General features: G+C 41.0%; 1 protein-coding gene across 2 annotated transcripts in view; it reads left to right on the top strand.

Annotated features, from left to right (window-relative positions):
- spred1 (sprouty related EVH1 domain containing 1) overlaps positions 1–18254 on the top strand; it is a 74446-nt gene that overhangs the window by 20291 nt on the left and 35901 nt on the right. For both annotated transcript variants that reach the window (XM_052027305.1, XM_052027295.1), the window contains exon 2: positions 3096–3270. In XM_052027305.1, coding sequence (XP_051883265.1) covers positions 3096–3270 — 175 coding nt within the window. The remainder of the gene's footprint in view (positions 1–3095; positions 3271–18254) is intronic.

The following is an 18254-nucleotide window of genomic DNA, read 5'->3' as shown; positions in this document are numbered from 1 at the left end:
TGGCAGTAAGTAACAGTTAAAATCAGATTAAGTTTCTTTGTTTTTCTCCTTTTATTTCATGTTTCCAGCATCTGCAGTTTTGTGATTTTTTTTTCATTTATAGCGAAATGGGGCAAAAATTGTCTGTGACATGAACAATTAAATCTTTACCCATTTTTCCCAGACATTGTGCATAATTGAATGTAATAGTTTCATCAATAAACTTTCATACAACATTGAAACAGTTAGTGCAATTATTGTGCTTTAGTGCCTCATTTACTGGAAAAGCTGAAAGTGTATAAATTAGTGATGTAACCTTATTTTTAGATTCACTATTGGCTAGAGAGCTGGTGTGGGAAAATCAGGTTTTAGGCAATGCTTGAAAGATGATTGCATCTTGTTCTTTGGTGTGATTGATTTGGTTTCTGGTTTTCCTGGACTTGCTTTGAATTGATGCGATTCATTTGAATATACCTGGTTTCATTGTGGTGCTACTTTCTCTTTAAGCATAGCAGCCATGGACGTGGTTAAGCATGATACACGAGGGAAAAAACGAGTTACCAATATCAAGTTTTAATAGTTGGTGCCATTAGTTGTATTGAGTGCTTGATTTTATCCTTGCTGGACAAGTACGAATAGTAATATTTAAAATACACTTTCAGGAAGAGATAAATTAACATGAAATGAGTTGGGAAAAATAAATATTTATATTTGCAAGATATCTTCCAGTGCATTCCAAAATACTTTAGAACTTAAAAAAGGTATTTTTAAAATATGTGGTCATTGTGATAGTGTTTGAAATGAAGCACCAAGTTTATACACAAGGTCCCAAAAGCAGTATGTTGATGAGCAGGTCATTTGATTCGGGTACTGTTGGTTCAGAGGCAAAGATGTGAGAAATCTCCGCAGTAATTATTGGGATTGGGGGTGGATGTTGGAGAAGAAAGAGAAATGTTAATGAAATATAGAAAAGTATTTTTATTTCAAACATTTCTGCCCTCCCAGTTCCTTGCGCCTCTACCCTAAGAGGGCATATGGAGAGGCCTCACTTACTGCTAACAATTTCATCTCTAGACTCTTTGCCTTACTGTTCCCTTGCTTTTATTAATGAAAATGACAGACTAGAAATTAAGTGTTCAGCTACTTGCCAAATAAAATAGCTTTTCATTATTGAATTGATTGTTAAATCTGATTTGATACTATTGTTGAATATGGACCAAGGAGCAAGTGTGTCTCATTACCAAGCCAACTTGTTTTTTTGAAGTTGTTTAAAATCAAATGAGCAATAACTCTCCATTTTTTCAGAGAAAGTTTATGTTTTGGAAAGGATGATGAGCTATTTAGTGGCCATTTGTTCATTTAATGACTGGAAAATATTTTATGATTTGAATTTCGTATAATTTCCGAAGTACTAATTCCACATGGCAATTGTTTGCATCAGTGTCATGATTTTACTGTAATATTGATTAATGACAAAATGATGCTTCTATCACTTCAACTTGAACACACAGACAAAACATAGGAACATACAAATGCTGGTGGAAAATTAATCTTTCCTTGACTTTGTTTTTGATCTGATATGTGATGGTCAGAGAAGTACCTAGTAATGCAATTTTCTCTAAATATTTATCATTGCAAGAGTAAAAATTAAATCTTTGAACAAGAAGACATAGTTAACTATTTGGACCAAAACTGGGCAGAAATCAGAGGCCAGAAGAAGGGAGAGAGGGCATACAGAGAATATAAGTGGCCATCTCCTCCCCTCAATAGTAGTTAATTCTGTTTACTTATCTCGAATGCTTACTTGTCATTTGAGTGCCTGTCTTATGAATGTTACCAAATTAATTAGGAAGCAAAGAAAGAAGAAAAACGAGATGGTTTATTGGAGAATACACCCAAGGATGTAAAAGATTGTTTATTTTCATCATTATCACCACCTTTCAGAAAAATTAAAATCCCCTTGTTCATTTCAACTTCTTGTAACTGTCAAGAGTTTAAAGTGCTTCATTGAGGCCCTTGTACTCCCTCACAAATCACATTCTTAGGAGTTTGAGGAAATGGATTCATTAAAAGTTTCAGATAGGAAAAGAAAATGGTAAAGGACCTTTTTGATAAAATTGAGTATGGTACTGACAGTAGTTTATATGCATTATGTAGCTGTTTATGCTGTAGGAAGGAATTTTGACATTATTTGTCAGAAATAAGTTTTGCTGAGTTTATAAAGTAATAACTGCATTCCAATTTGTAAAGTGTTAAATATTGGTGATGGTCAGGTCAACCATCATCTATGGGGAGAGAAGCAGGTAACTTCTCATGTTAACGATCATTCAAAATAACATCTGAAATGTAAATCAGCTGTTTGCGAGGATGCTCTAACCTTCATGAAGTAAATCTCTTGAGGTAGAAAATGGTTTGCAAGTGGAAGGTAAATGCTGTTTTTTTTTCTGTAATGTTTTCTGTCCCTTTTCAGCTTTATATGAGTACCACACATCTAAATCTGGGCGGCACGGTAGTGTAGCGGTTAGCGCAACGTTATTACAGCGCCAGCGATCAGGGTTTGATTCCCATCGCTGTCTGTAAGGAGTTTGTACGTGCTCCCGTGTCTGCGTGGGTTTCCTCCGGGTGCTCCGGTTTCCTCCCACATTGCAAAGACCTACGGGTAGGTTAATTGGGTTTAAAGTGGGCGGCACGGACTCGTTGGGCTGGAAGGGCCTGTTACCACGCTGTAAATAAAAAATTTTTTAAAAATTTAAATTACACAGATATCAGAACTAGTTGGAACTCTCAGCACCCCCATCTTTATTTAAATATCAGTACTTTATGTATTTTTTATAATTACGGCAAATTATATCTTGGTTTTTGGTTGGACAGTATGATAATATCCCATTCTGCCAATATCCTAACTTCAGCCTTATTGCTCTGAGGAAGTGCTTAAGGACAATTGTCTCTCTTGTCCTTCCCCAACTCTTGGTACAGAACTGTATTTATGGAGACTTTAGTGCAAATAAATATGATTTGTGAACTTTGTTTGTACATTCTGGGAAGAAAATGTAGGTGGGGATAGGTAAATGAATTTGCTAAGGTAAAAACCCTAATGTTTGGCCTTCTTTTTGCAGTGATAGTTACTTTGCACGTGTGCGAGCAGTGGTGATGACCCGTGATGACTCGAGTGGAGGATGGGTGCCACTGGGAGGGGGCGGCCTCAGCTGTGTCACTGTTTTTAAAGTTCATCTGGATGACTGTGCTCGTGATGATTTTCTTATCCATGGGGAAAGGCTCCGGGACAAAACAGTAGGAAATACATTTTTTACAATTTGTTTTAATTTTCAGTGATGTGTTGAAGTTAATGTTTAATTGATTGTTAACATTACTTTGGGCAAGGGAAGGAATTAAACTTCCAATTGCTATAATCCATATGACTTCATTTTTGTGTGGGTGGAATATTTTTGCCCATATGGATATAATGTGTGTGTATGTTATGTGTTTATTTAATGCTGTTTTGTAACCCCCTGGTATTTCCCAAATAGTCTCCTGTTAAGTTATGGTTTCTCATCTTTTTTAAAAAAAAATTGTTAAATATTCAGTGTTTGCAGAATTTTAATAAAACAACAACAGGGGTGTGTGAGTTTTAAGCTAAATTGAGCAGATACAAAGTATGAATTGTATGTTTTACTTGAATTGTCCTTGCTAGCACACCAGCTGAGATTTGGGATCTCAATGTATAGGGTACTGTGGTGCAACATACAGTAAACACCCTTTTCAGTTTCATGTATGATTGTTTTCTCACTTGATCATTCAGAAAGCCAGGCTCAATACCCCCCTCCTCTGGGAAAAAAAAATGCACGTTATGAATTTCATAGCTTCTCACTGGCAGCCATTCTGCCAACTAAAGACCTTCAGATCTTGTCACCTGAAAATGTGATATCTTTCCTTAATACATGATTCACAGTCTCTAAACCTATTTTTCCACATCATCCAATTTCTTTTGGTAATCTGGGGATTGCCTTTCCCCATTTGCACTTGAGAAGGTGGTGGTGAGCTCTCTTCGTGAATCACTGCTATCTTTCTCGTGAAGGTACTCATTTTAGTGAAAGAGAGGGAGTTTACGCTTACAACATGGCAATAATGCAGGAATGGCAATATGTTTCCACGGCAGGATGGTGTGCAACAGGGGAACCTCCAGAGGGTGCTGTTGCCATGCCCCCTGGAGACTTGTTCTCAATGTTAGAGGTTGCTGTTAGAGTAGCCTAGACGAGTAACTGCAGTGCATTTTGTAGATTGTATACACTGAAAACATTTTGTGTGGTGGTGGAGGGAATGAGCTTTTAGGGTGGCAGTGGCGTACCATTCATGTGGGCTAATTTGTCCTGGATTGTGTCTGGTTTCTGTAGTAGTTAGAGCTGCATGCATCCACCTGACTTGTCCTTCGTAGATGATGTAAAGGTTTTGGGTTGTCAGGTGGTGAATTAATTCATCACAGGATACCCAGCGTCTGACCCATTCTTGCAATATTCATGTGGCTGATTCCATTGAGTATCTTGTCAGCAGTGAGCCCCAGGGTATTGTTGGTGGCAGGCTCAACAATGGTGCTGATGGATGTCAATGATAGGTAGTTAGGTTGTCTTATTGGAAAAGGTGATTCCCAAGCACTTTGCTGTGAAGGTTACTTGCCATTTATTAGCCATTCCCTGGATGTTGTTATATGCAGGCATGAACTGGTTCTTTTGCTGAGGAGCTGGGAATGTAATTGAACATTGTAGTCATTAGGCAAATTGCTTCTTCTGACCTTACAAAGGAAAGGAGGATCTTGATGAAGTAGCTGAAGGTTATTGGGCTAAGAACACTACATGGAGGAACTCCTCTGGTGGTGTTCCAGGGCTGACGTGGTTGACCTCCGACAACCACAGTCATCTTCCTTTGTGTTTTAACTCCAACCATTGGAGAATTTGCATTTTGATATCCCTTTACCAGGACTCCTTCATGCCACTACTTTGATATCATTCTCACCTTGTCTCTGCACATCTGCTCTTTGGTTCATATTTGTTCCTGAAACCCCACAGGTTACCTAAGTCAAAAGGGAAGGTCAAAATGTAAAAGAAAAATACAAAGGAGCAGAAGGAGATCAGTTTGTAATAAAATGTTATTTTTAAAAAAAAACAGTATCTAAAAATGTAGAAAGACAATGAAGAAAAATATGACTAAACTTTTACATAGGCAACCAGGCAAATTTGTACCTGTGCTTTCGAATGCATGTTCATAAACTATATATTTAATATATTGCATATACTGTGTACTTCCTGCAGGTATTACTTGTTTCCTCTTGCTCTTTCTGCCCACGTTATTGCTATCTGTTATAATGCTGTGTGCCTAATGATTCATGAAGTAACCACAGGAGATCTGCTGGTCATTAATTAAAAATATTCTGCATGTACTTCCGGTATCATAATTTAGTCATTCTGAGGCGCTGTGACTCTGAAGTGGTTTTCAGAAATTTTACTAGCTTTATCAAGCTCTTCTGGGGTGTCTGCTTTACCATTATGATTAAATCTCTTTTTGCACTTGTTTCACAGCATGCTCAGACCAAATCACTTGGCAACAGCCTACCACTTAAACTGAAATGATTAATTCATTCATGCCAAGCTTCTGTGTATGATTTTTTTTAAAAACATTGATTTATTTTGATTGCTAACTTTTGCTAAATGTACCCTGTTCCCAGAAACTTAGCTTATAATTGGTCGGGGGTGGGGGGGTGGATTTGGTTGGTTGTGGGTTTGCAAAGCAGTTGGAGGGTGAGAGGGACTCCACTCAAAACTCTGTTTTACATTTTGTTGGGTTGATTTTTAACTTTGACTTTTGGTTTTAATTCACGGTCCTGCCAATGACCTTCATGTCCTGTAAATGAGTGGGGGAGAAAAATCAGACTGGAGGTCTATTCTATTTACTTTCATTATCCCGTTCTGCATAAATATAAATTGGCATCCTGCTAATAACTGATCTTTAACTTTCCTAAACTTTTTCTGAGGTTGAAGGCCACTTAATTTTCTTAGATGTCTTTGTTGCCTCACTGCTGTTTAAAATTTGCTAGTTTGGCTAAAAGTTTCTTTTTGACTGATTTTTTTTTTGCGCCTCCTATTTATTAGGTATTCTTTTTGTTGTTTATATTGCTTGGTTGTCCACTAAACTACCATTTAATCTGAGGAAATTTCATTCATCTTAAAATAAATGCTGAATATAGTCAGCAGGTCAAGTTTTAGGTCAGTGATTTTTTTTTACTTGGTCTCCTTCATGATGTCCTACACTCTAAGCCCCTGCTATTTCTTTATATCTACCTTTTTCATTCAAAGTATAACTTAATTTGTCTCCCTTACACTGTCCATCCTCCATCATACAATTCCAATCGGAGACTACTTTCATTGTTCCATACCCATTCCCAGATTCTTCCCTTTTCACAACTGTTTGCCATATTCCATGTAGTCATTGCCTCCATGCTTCCAACCCAACACTCAAACTTATCACTGCTCTTAGTATTCGTTGCCCTCAGTCATTCATATAACTCTTGCACCCCTTATTCTTTTTCTGTTGCTAACCACAATGCTTTATTTACTTCCACCATAGCTTCTTGTCCATGTCATGGAATAGTAGATACAGCACAGAAGCAGGCCCATTAAAAAGCATGCAGAAGAGATTCCTCTGGATGTGGCCTGGAATGGAAGGCTGTTGTTATGAGCAGAGATTAGATAGGCTGGGTATATTCTCACTGGAATGTAGGAGGCTTGACGGGTAGCTTTATGGAGGTTTATTAAATTATGAGGTGCATAGATAGGATAGATGGTCTTTTTTCCCCAAGGAAGGGGTATCTAGATACAGAGGGCCCAGATTTAAGATGAGGGGGGAGAAATTTAAAAGTGATCTGAGGGGAGAAATTTAAAGGAGAAATGAGGGATATGTTTTTTTTTTACAGATGATGGTGGTCATTTGGTGGTAGAGGCAGATACAATTACAATATTTAAAAGTTATTTGGACAGGTACTGAGATAGGAAAGGCACAGATGGATGTAGGCCTAAGGTAGGCAAATGGGATTAGTGAACATAAGCCTTACAGTCAGCATGGACCAGTGGGCTGAAAGGGCCCATTTCTGTGCTGTGCGATTCACTATGGGCAATTTATAGTGGCAGCACCCAAAGTTAGGATTGAACCCAGGTCTCTGACAGAGGCAGGAGCTGTGCCACCCTTAATTACTGACTATTCTAATGCTCTAGATATACTCAAACCACAGAATTCCTTGGCCCTTAATAACTCACCATGCATTAATTAGTTTCAATCCACTTCATGATCCATTCCCCAAGTTGTTTCTTGTTGAAAAACCAACAACCCATCCTGAAAGTCTGATTATTTGAGATGAGAATGTCATGCCTGTTTGCTATAAAACCATCTGGCTTACACTGGTAGAACAGTGGATGATCCACTTGTAATGCATTTGAAGCTTTGCATGCAGAAGTCAATTTTTGTGTCACTTGTCCTTTACGGCACTTCCTGTTTCTCACTGGGAAGAGGAGAAGTCAGAGAATCTTACAGCATGGAGAAAGGTAATTCAACACATCAAACCCAGCCCAGGTCTCTGGAAAGGCAATCTGGTCAATTTCATTCCTTGGCTTTTTCCCCAGGATCCTGTTTTTTTTTTCCTTCTCTGTATCACTTTTGAAAGCATTGCTTGAGTACCCTTCCACCACCAGTGAATTCCATATTGTGACTACTTGCTGTGTGAAAATATCTCCTCATGTCCTCATGTCAACCCTGGCTGTTTAGCCAATCACTTGAAATCCATGTCCTCTGGTTCTCAACACTTCTGCCAATAGAGAGATCAGTGTTTGGAACATTTCCATCAATTCACCAGTCAGCAATCTCAGCTCTGAAGAGAGCAATCTCAGCTTTTCAAGTCTATTCACACATAGCCAGAGAGAGGTGTAGCATGGCAACGGGCCCTTGGGCCCATCGAGTCTGCACTGACCATACTATATTTTATAGTAATTCTACATTAATCCCATTTTTTAAAATTCTTCCCACATTCCATCAACCGCTCCACAGATTTTACCACTTATCTACGCACTAGGGGCAATTTACAGTGCCCAATTAAATTACCAACCTGCACATCTTTGAGATGTGGGAGGAAACTAGAGTCACAGCGAGAATGTGCAAACTCCACACAGACAGTACCTGAGTCCAGGATGTCTCCAGCTGTGAGGCAGGGATACTAGCCATTATACTAATGAGGACCATTCTACCAAGTCTTTACATTATCCTTCCCTAGGCTTTCATATCCTTCATATAGTGTGATGACCAAAATGGGTTGCAATCCTCTTGTTCCAGCCACAGTATTTTATGGAAGATCAATATAAACACCTGGATTTTGTATTGTATGCCCCTATTTATAAAATTCAGATGTAGACTGCTTTTCATTATTTGCTTTGTTAACCCATCCTGCACCTTTGCCCATTCTTGCACCCACTTTATATTAGATTGGCCGATTCCTTTTCCTGACAAAATGTTTCATTGTGCACTTATCTGCAACAAATGCTACACTATATGTTCACTCATTTCACAAGTTTGTGTATCATCTTGAAGTCTATCACCATTCTCCTTGCTGTTTTACATGTTTCCAAGTTCTCTCTCATCTGCAGATTTTGTGATTGTGTCCAAGTTCAAATCATCAGTAAATATCAACAAAAAAACATTGCTGTTTGTCTAATCCTTGAGGAAACCACTAATACTGTCCTCAGGCTTAAAAACAATGGTTCATCATGACTCCTGTATGTAAGCTGATTTCATGTGTCACTACCACTTTTGTTCATTGGCTCCAGTTTTGTTGACAAGTTTACTGTATGGCATCTTATCAAAGGCCTGAGTTTTTTCAAGTCCTGCCATCTATTTCCAAGATGCAAAATATGTAAAATGGATTATCCTGTGTCAATTTTTATTTTAAATGCATGCTGTTTTGCTATACCTACTCTATGCTTACAGATTGGAAGTAGGAGCAGTCCACTCAGCTCCTGAAGCCTGTTCGCCTCTTAATAAGATCATGGCTGATCTGATTGTAGCCTTACCTTCACATATACATGTACCCATGGTAACTCTTACCCTCTTTGCTGATCAAGAATCTTTCCACCTCTGCCTTAAAAGTGTTCAAAGACTCTGGTTCTGGTTCCACAGTCCTTGGAGGAGGTGTGTTCCAAAGATTCATAATCCGTCAAGAGGAGGAAAATAATTTACTCATCGGCCGTCAATGGATGACATTTTTAAATAGTGACTCCTTCTTACGGATGTTCTAGATCCTTCCATAAGAAGCACCCCCCCACCCCCCACCACCCCATCCACTCTAATAAATCCCCCCAGGATCTTATATGTTTCAATCAGGTTGCCTTTCACTTCTAAACTCCGGCATATACAAGTTTAGCCTGTCTAACCTATCCTTGTAAGACATCCTGCCTATTTCAGGTATTAGTCTGGTAAACCTCTGAACTGTTTCCAGTGCTTATCCATCCTTAAGTAAGGTAACTAATACTGTACACAGTACTCCATATGTGAACTCACCAATGTCCTGTACAATTAAAGTGTAATCACCCCACTTTTATATTTAATTCCCCTAAACAATAAACAATAACATTGATGGCCTTCCTAATTATTTGCTGGACCCACATTCTAGCCTTTTGCTAATCATGCACTACAATACCCAGATTATCTGCATTTCAGAGCTCTCCAATCTCTCTCCATTTAGATAGTATGCCTTTTGTATTGGCAGAGTGAACAATTTCACATTTTTCCATGCTTTGTTCTAGATCTTTGTTCACTGACTTAAATCATCCATATCCCCTTGGAGACTCTCTTTGTCCTCTTCATAATTTACCTTTTCTATGTACTTCTGTGTCATCAGCAAGTGTAGCCACCTTACCCTTGATGCCCTTATCCATCATTCTTTAAATTGTAAAAAGTTGAGGTTCCAGCACCAATCCCTGTGGCACATCTCTTGTTATCATCTTACCAACCAGAAATTTATGCCCTTTTTTTTCTTCTGCTAGCCAGCCAGTCATCTATCGATGCCCAATATACAGTGGCATGCAAAAGTTTGGGCACCCCGGTCAAAATTTCTGTTACTGTGAATAGCTAAGCAAGTAAAAGATGACCTGATTTCCAAAAGGCATATAGTTAAAGATGACACATTTCTTTAATATTTGAAGCAAGATTACTTTTTTATTTCCATCTTGTACAGTTTCAAAATAACAAAAAAGGAAAAATACCTGAAGCAAAAGTTTGGGCACCCTACATGGTCAGTACTTAGTAACACCCCCTTTGGCAAGTATCACAGCTTTCTGTAGCCAGCTAAGAGTCTTTCAATTCTTGTTTGGGGGATTTTCGCCCATTCTTCCTTGCAAAAGGCTTCTAGTTCTGTGAGATTCTTGGGCCTTCTTGCATGCACTGCTCTTTTGAGGTCTATCCACAGATTTTCGATGATGTTTAGGTCGGGGGACTGTGAGGGCCATAGTGCAACCTTCAGCTTGTGCCTCTTGAGGTAGTCCATTATGGATTTTGAGGTGTGTTTAGGATAGTTATCCTGTTGTAGAAGCCATCCTCTTTTCATCTTCAGCTTTTTTTTTACAGATGGTGTGATGTTTGCTTCCAGAATTTGCTGGTATTTAATTGAATTCATTCTTCCCTCTACCAGTGAAATGTTCCCCGTCCCACTGGCTGCAACACAAGCCCAAAGCATGATTGATTCACCCCTGTGCTTAACAGTTGGAGAGGTGTTCTTTTCATGAAATTCTGCACCCTTTTTTCTCCAAACATACCTTTGCTCATTACGGCCAGAAAGTTCTATTTTAACTTCATCAGTCCGCAGGACTTGTTTCCAAAATGCATCAGTCTTGTTTAGGTGTTCCTTTGCAAACTTCTGACACTGAATTTTGTGTTGAGGATGCAGGAAAGGTTTTCTTCTGACGACTCTTCCATGAAGGTCATATTTGTGCTGGTGTCGCTGCACAGTAGAACAGTGCATCACCACTCCAGAGTCTGCTAAATCTTCCTGAAGGTCTTTTGCAGTCAAACGGGGGTTTTGATTTGCCTTTCTAGCAATCCTTCGAGCAGTTCTCTCAAAGTTTTCTTGGTCTTCCAGACCTCAACTTGACCTCCACTGTTCCTGTTAACTGCCATTTCTTAATTAGATTACGAATTGAGGAAACGGCTGCCTGAAAACGCTTTGCTATCTTCTTATAGCCTTCTCCTGCTTTATGGGCATCATTTATTTTAATTTTCAGAGTGCTAGGCAGCTGCTTAGAGGAGCCCATGGCTGCTGATTGTTGGGACAAGGTTTGAGGAGTCAGGGTATTTATAAAGCTTTGAAATTTGCATCATCTGGCCTTTCCTAACGATGACTGTGAACAAGCCATAGCCCTAACAAGCTAATGAAGGTCTGAGACCTTGGTAAAAGTTATGAAAGCTCAAATCTCTTGGGGTGCCCAAACTTTTGCATGGTGCTGCTTTCTTTTTTCCACTCTAAAATGGTACAAAACAAAAATAATACACTAATCTTGCTTAAAATATTGAAAATAATGTTTCATCTTTAACTTTATGACTTTTGGAGATCAGTTCATCTTCTACTCACTTAACTATTCAGAATAACAGAAATTTTGACCAGGGGTGCCCAAACCTTTGCATGTCGCTGTATTAACTTCTATACGTTTTCATTTTCTGCAGTAATCTTTAACATGACATCTTATCAAATGCCATCTGGAAATGTGAGGTTCCCCCTTATCCACAGGGCTGCCTTGTCCTCAGCATATGCTACTACTTCAAAGCCTTCAATAAGTTATCAAACAAGATTTCCCTTTTTCTGTTCACTTTGTCCAATTTCCTTGAATTTTAAATGCCTTGTTCTAATGTTTTTAGTGATAGGTTCAAGTATTTTCCCTTATCAAAAATGTTAAGCTAACTGACCTGTAGTTTTGTGACTCCCCTTTTTGAGTAAAGGAGTTACATATGCTGTTGTTCAGTTTGATGGAACCTTCTGCAAATAAATCAAAGGAATTTTGGAAATTTTAAGCAGCATGTTAGCTGTTTCACCAGGCACTTAAAATGCTAGCATGTAGGCCATCAGGACATGGTGATTGTAATTTTCCTGAGTTCCTTCCTCCCCTTTCAATTCCTGATTTTAAAGCTATTTCTGTAATATTATTGTATCCTTTATATTGAAGATTGATTCAAAATACTTGTTTAACTTTTCTGTCATCTTGTTTTACGTAGTTAATTCCCCAGTCTTGATTTCCGTAGGACCAAAGCTCATTTTGTGAACTCCTTCTAAAATCTACACCGACTCTTCCTCTGCTTTATTTCACACACCAATTTTTCCAACAAAGCATAAAATACGCTATGCTGTTTAGGTATAAATCAATGCTGCCAAGGAGAGGGCAACCATTCACTCAGACAGACACAAGCACACTGTTTAGTACATATTAATATTTTGCTTAACTTACTTGCCATCCTTTATTGCAAAATCCTGGACCGGACAGCTCAGGACAGTCCCAGATCGACTTAATCTTTGTGTCAAAGTCGGTCACAGTCAGATCCACCTACCCTACGCCAGTGATCTTCTCTCACCACTGCCTCCTTCATGCCTCCTGTCACCTTCAGGAGGACCAGAAGGCAGGCAGGCAGGGGGACGTGGACATTGAATGTCAAGTTGCCGACCCCAGAGAACATTGGAGAACTAAAGAGGGATTACACAGGTTGGAAAACTATGAAGCCCCCCTTTGACTCTCCAACCCACTAGTAGGAGGCAACCAAGGAGAACATAGAGGTTCTTCATCCTCGAAGGTGTTCAGAAAGCAAGACAGAGTTGGAGGGAATTATCCCAACTCCCGACAGACTTGCAGCAACTTCTTCTGCGGCTGAGGGGGGCGAATGTGAGAGAGGAACTCCGAGAGGTGAAGAGCCGGCAAGCTGCGCTCTTTACCTTGGAATCCTGCAAGATCATCTTCAGATCCAGGGTCCACTTTGTGGAGCAGGATCAGACGTGCTTGCACTTCTACCAAAAAGAACGCGGAGAGCTTTGTGATCCACAGCTTTAAGGAAGAGGATGGCTTAGTAACATCCTTGCAGACAGACATACTGAGGATAGGTCTCTTAATGCTGGTCTGTATGACAGTAACAGCACAGCCTCCCAGAATTTCCTGTCCTTTATCACAGAGGTGCTAGATGACAGTAGGCAGGAGAGTCTGGATCGGCCACTGTCCCTGGAGGAGCTGACTGACTTCATCCATTCTCTTGGCACAAATAAAACTCCCGGAAGTGATGGCTTACCAGCAGAGTTGTACTCGGCTCTGTGGGACCGGATGGGCCCAGACCTGCTGGAAGTGTTTAATGCTATGCTTCTGGCTGGCAGCATGACAGGCTTCATGGGGAACAGCGTTATCACCCTCATCAACGAGCAGTAGGGGGAGAGGGAGGACATCAGGAATTGGAGACCTATTTCACTGTTCAATGTGGATGAAAAGATCCTGTCCAAGGCCATCGCCAACAGGTCAAGTCTGCTCTGGGACAGGTGATCCACCCAGACCTAACCTGTGCTGTACCTGGCAGGAAAATCTTTGACAGCCTTGTGCAGGATGGGGGGGGGGGGGGGGGGGGGGGGGAGGGCGGGGGAGTGCTTGTCTGGTCAGCTTGGACCAGGAAAAGGCCTTCAACAAGATATCACACACGTACATGATGGACATGCTCTGCTCTACACAGATATCCACAGTGCAGTCCAAATCAATGGGCAGGAGACAGATAGCTTCCCCATTAATTCTGGAGTCAGGCAGGATTGTCCGCTCTCCCATCTTATTTATGTGCTGCATAGAACCCTTTGCCGAATCCATCAGGAAGGACGAGAGCATAAGGAGGGTGACATTGGCAGGCAGTGGAGGCACACAAGTCAAAACCTCCCCATACATGGACAACGTCGCCATCTTCTGCTCGGATCCATGGTCAGTTCGCAGATTGATCAGCATCTGTGACCACTTTGAGTTGGCTTTGGGGGCCAAAGTCAACTGCAGGAAGAGTGAGGCCATGCTGTTCGGCAACTGGCCCAACCGTTCCAATGTCCCCTTCATGGTCAGGTCAGGCTACTGAAGGTGCTGGGGGTCTGGTTCAGAGGGGCTAAGGCATGTAACAAGAATTGACTGGCGTGGATTGGGAAGGTCAAACAGAAATTGGGTCTGTGGAAACTGTGTTCTCTGTCAATGACTGAGAAGAACTTGGTCATCAGTTGCGATATGCTGTCAGGGCTGCTGTACTTGGCACAGGTGTGGCCTGCTCCTCGCTCCTCTGCCTCAGTAATCACCCGGGATGCCTTTCAGTTTATCTGGGGATCTAAGATGGAGCGAGTCCAATGGGTCACAATGCGCAAGTCCCTAGAGAATGGGGACAAATGTGTACCCAACGTTGCTCTCATCGTGATGACCACCTCTGTGTGTGGCTGCAGTAGGCGGTGTGTGGACCTGAAGTACATGGGTACCAAGTGTCACTACATGCCGAGGTTCTACCTGTACCTGGTGTTGCGGAAGATAGGCCTGGCCCCTTTATCGCGCAACATGTCAGCTAGATGCTGCTGCACTGCCTGTCCTTTGTGGAAAAGTTTTTCCAAGTAAACACCTTTGACCACAATTCCATCAGGCAGTGGTCTGGGTGGAACAAACTGCAGACACTGTGGGACAGGGACACTATTGACACAGTGGGGTGGTTCCCTGAGCAAACGTTCCAGACCATCTGGCAGAATGCCTCATCACCAGATCTGACCAACGAGCACCAAGACCTCGCTTGGCTGGGGTGAGAAGTGCCCTCCCTGTCAGAACTTTCCTCTACAGATGACATATCATCCCCAATGTATGCTGCGCTTGGCTGCATGGGGAAGGGATGATCACCCACCTCTCTGCAAAGTGTGTGGGATTTCCTAAGAGGGTGTGGAGATGGATGCAAGGGTCAGTGTCCTGGCTCATCCCCAGCAGCTGTGTAACAGAGGACTCTCTGATCTACAGGCTGTTCCTGGGGACGCATACCAAGACAGACATCAATTGCTTTGGAAGGTCATCAACTTGGCCTGCCCAAGACTTGTTGGAAGTGAACTCCAGCACAAGTGAGATGTCCATAAGGGAATGCTGTAGACTGGCACATTCCAGGCTGCAAGAGTATGTGCTGAGGAATGCACTGAAGCTTGGTGCAGGCACTGCTAAGTCTCTGTGGGGAAGGACCACAATATAGGCTCCTTGCACTATTGCACATGGAGGGGCAGAGTTGGGTGGGAAAGCCCCCCGAATAATGAAAGGGGTATCACCTTGGAGCCACAAGTGGCAATGGTACTTTTTTTTCTTTAAAAGTTTACACCACTGAATGTAATGACCATGAATGTAGATGTTTTTTGCACTGTTTCTTCCTCTGTGTTTGTGTGTGTGTGTGTGTGTGTATATATTATTATGAATAAAGTCTATTTATGATTTTTTTTTAAATTGCAGAAGTAAGGGACTTCTAGAATGTGGCTCCATCACTCTTTGACTATTCATTCACCCCTATGTGTATTTATTTTCATGAATAATGGGTAGACTCATGGAATTCACTTGAAAGCATTCATGCAGATTTGGACTGCATGGAGGTTAAGTAGTTAAAGGAAGAAGTATTATTAGGATAAGTGTTTTCCAAAGGCCTTTAAGTGTGTTTTGATGGAGGGTACAAATAAATTTGAGTTGTGCCAAGGCACCCTTGGCTACTGAAGAGAAGGGCATGATAAAACTAATTTGGATAATAACATTATCATGAGATTGTTGATAGAAGCAATATTTGTCACTGTCAGGTCAACATTTTGCAGTGGACTGCTTTATGCTTTATTAGATGCAGTGTGTTATCAGGTACACTGATATATTGCCTTGAATATGTTAGGTTGTTTTTTTATTTAATAGCACTCCACAATTTTTCTTGATTATTTGAGATTAATATGTTAGATTATTTCATGAAAACTGAGAAATGTATCAGGAAAGTGATCCAACTTAGGCTAAATAGTTTGGGAAAAGTGATAAACTAAAAAGACTTCCATTGTTGCCAAGAAGAGTAGTAATTCTGAGGACTGGGAGATTTTAGGAATTTGCAGCAAATCATCAATAATTTGGTGGCAAAGATGTGACAGATTATTAGCAAAAAAAAATTGAAGTATTTCTGCAGTTATGTTAAACAAAAAAAATTGGCAAATATAGGAGAAGTTATAATGGGGAGGGATCACCAAGGCAAAAACAAAAGCAAATCAATCAAATTTGTATCTAGGAACTGCAAGTATACTGGAAATACAGAAAAACCAAAGATCTAACAGTGATGAACTTAAAAATAATAAACTGTGATAACCCAGTACACTAGAGACTTTGATGCTGGACTAGCAGATTTTCAGACTGCTGGATATTATTCCTATTAATACCCAACACACTTTTCATTCACTTTTTTTAATGTCATACAATAATAAATTTTCTGGAAAAAATTTAAAGAGAACACAGGAATTGGAGCGTGGGTTCATTGAAAGGAAGCTTGGCAGACATCACCTAGTTTCCCACAGTGTCCTGGGATACACTTGGTCAGAGACACTTGCGGGCTGCCCCCAGAACACTCTACGCAAAATGATGCATTTCACTGTGTTTCGCTGTACGTGTGACCAATAAAGATATCTTGTATATCCACCTTTATTATCCTTACAGCTATCTGTAATCTGCCTATATATTTGCTCCTCTAATTCCCGCCGACTATTGGAGGCCAATTGTACAATTCCATCAAAGTGATCACCCCCTTTTTAGTTGCGTTCCAACTATATAGCTTCATTGGACAATCCCACAGAAATATCCTCTCTAATGCTGTGATGTTCTCCTTAATCAAAAATGGAACTGCTCCTGTCCGTCCTGCCTACTGAACTTGCTCGCTTTAACTTCGATCTTTACCTCAACTTTTTCATCTGCCACGCTGCTGCTTTGGGTCACACTTCCATGCCAGTGTAGTGTAAACCATCCTGAGTAACACTGGCAAATCTCCCTGCCAGGATATTGGTCCCCCTCCAGCTTGGGTGCAACCTGTCCCTCTTGTACAGGTCACTTCGGCCCCAGAAGAGATTCCAACGATCCCCGAACCGGACTCCCTCCCTCCTGCACCAATGCCTTGGCCATGCATTCATCTGTCCCATCCTCCTATTACTATCCTCACCAGCGCATGGCACTGAGAGTAATCCAGTGATTATAGCCCTTGAGGTTCTGCTTATTAACCTTCTGCTTAACTCCCTATATTCACTTCGCAGGACCTCATCCCCTTTTTCTTCCTGACTAAATTTAGGGCCTCTCACATCATCCACAGTTCCCTTACTTTACGATCCTTATCCTCACTCCTTGCTGGAACATGCCGATCCTGAACTCTGATCAGCTAGTCTTTAAACAGCTCCCACATGTCAGACGTGGACTTGACCAATAGTAGCTGCTCCCAGTAATTGCCCCTTAGCCTGTCTTGTGGGAGGTACTAAATTTGCCTCCCCCAATTTAGTACCTTCCCACATGATCCAATTTTATCCTTACTCATAACTATCTTAAAACATAATGAGTTGTGGTCACTATTCCCAAAGTGTTCACCTACTATCAGGTCTGTCACCTGGTGTGGCACATTTCCCAAAACTAGGTCCAGTATATTCTCTCCTCTAGTTGAACTCTCCACATACGATTTCAAGAACCCCTCTTAGATGGACCGAAGACATCCCACCCCGTCTAAGCTTGTATTAAGAAAGTCCCAATCAATACTGGTGAAGCTAAAGTCCGCCACTATGACAACCCTGTGGTTTCTGCACCTTTCCATAATCTATCTAGATATCTGTTCCTCCACCTCTTGATGGCCTTTTGGAAGGCCTATAGTATAATCCCATCAGCATAATTGCACCTATCCTGTTTCTGAGCTCTACGCAAATTGCCTCTGTGGATGAGCCCTCCAGTATGTCCTCTCTGAGTACTGCTGTGACGTTCTCCCGTATCAGTAATGAACCCCTCCACCTCTTTTTACCGCACCCACACCCCCCCCCCCCAAATCACATCTAAAACAATAAAACCCAGGAATGTTGAGCAGCCAGTCCTGTCCCTCACGCATCCAGGTCTCTGTAATGGCAACAACATTGTAATTCCATGTATTGATCCAGGCTCTAAGTTCCTCCTCCTTACCCATAATACTCCTAGCGTTGAAATAAACAC

This window comes from Pristis pectinata, chromosome 1, assembly GCF_009764475.1.
Source record: "Pristis pectinata isolate sPriPec2 chromosome 1, sPriPec2.1.pri, whole genome shotgun sequence".
Lineage (NCBI taxonomy): Eukaryota > Metazoa > Chordata > Chondrichthyes > Rhinopristiformes > Pristidae > Pristis > Pristis pectinata.
The sequence above is the reverse complement of the archived record's forward strand: the minus strand, read 5'-3'. Positions and strand labels throughout refer to the sequence as shown.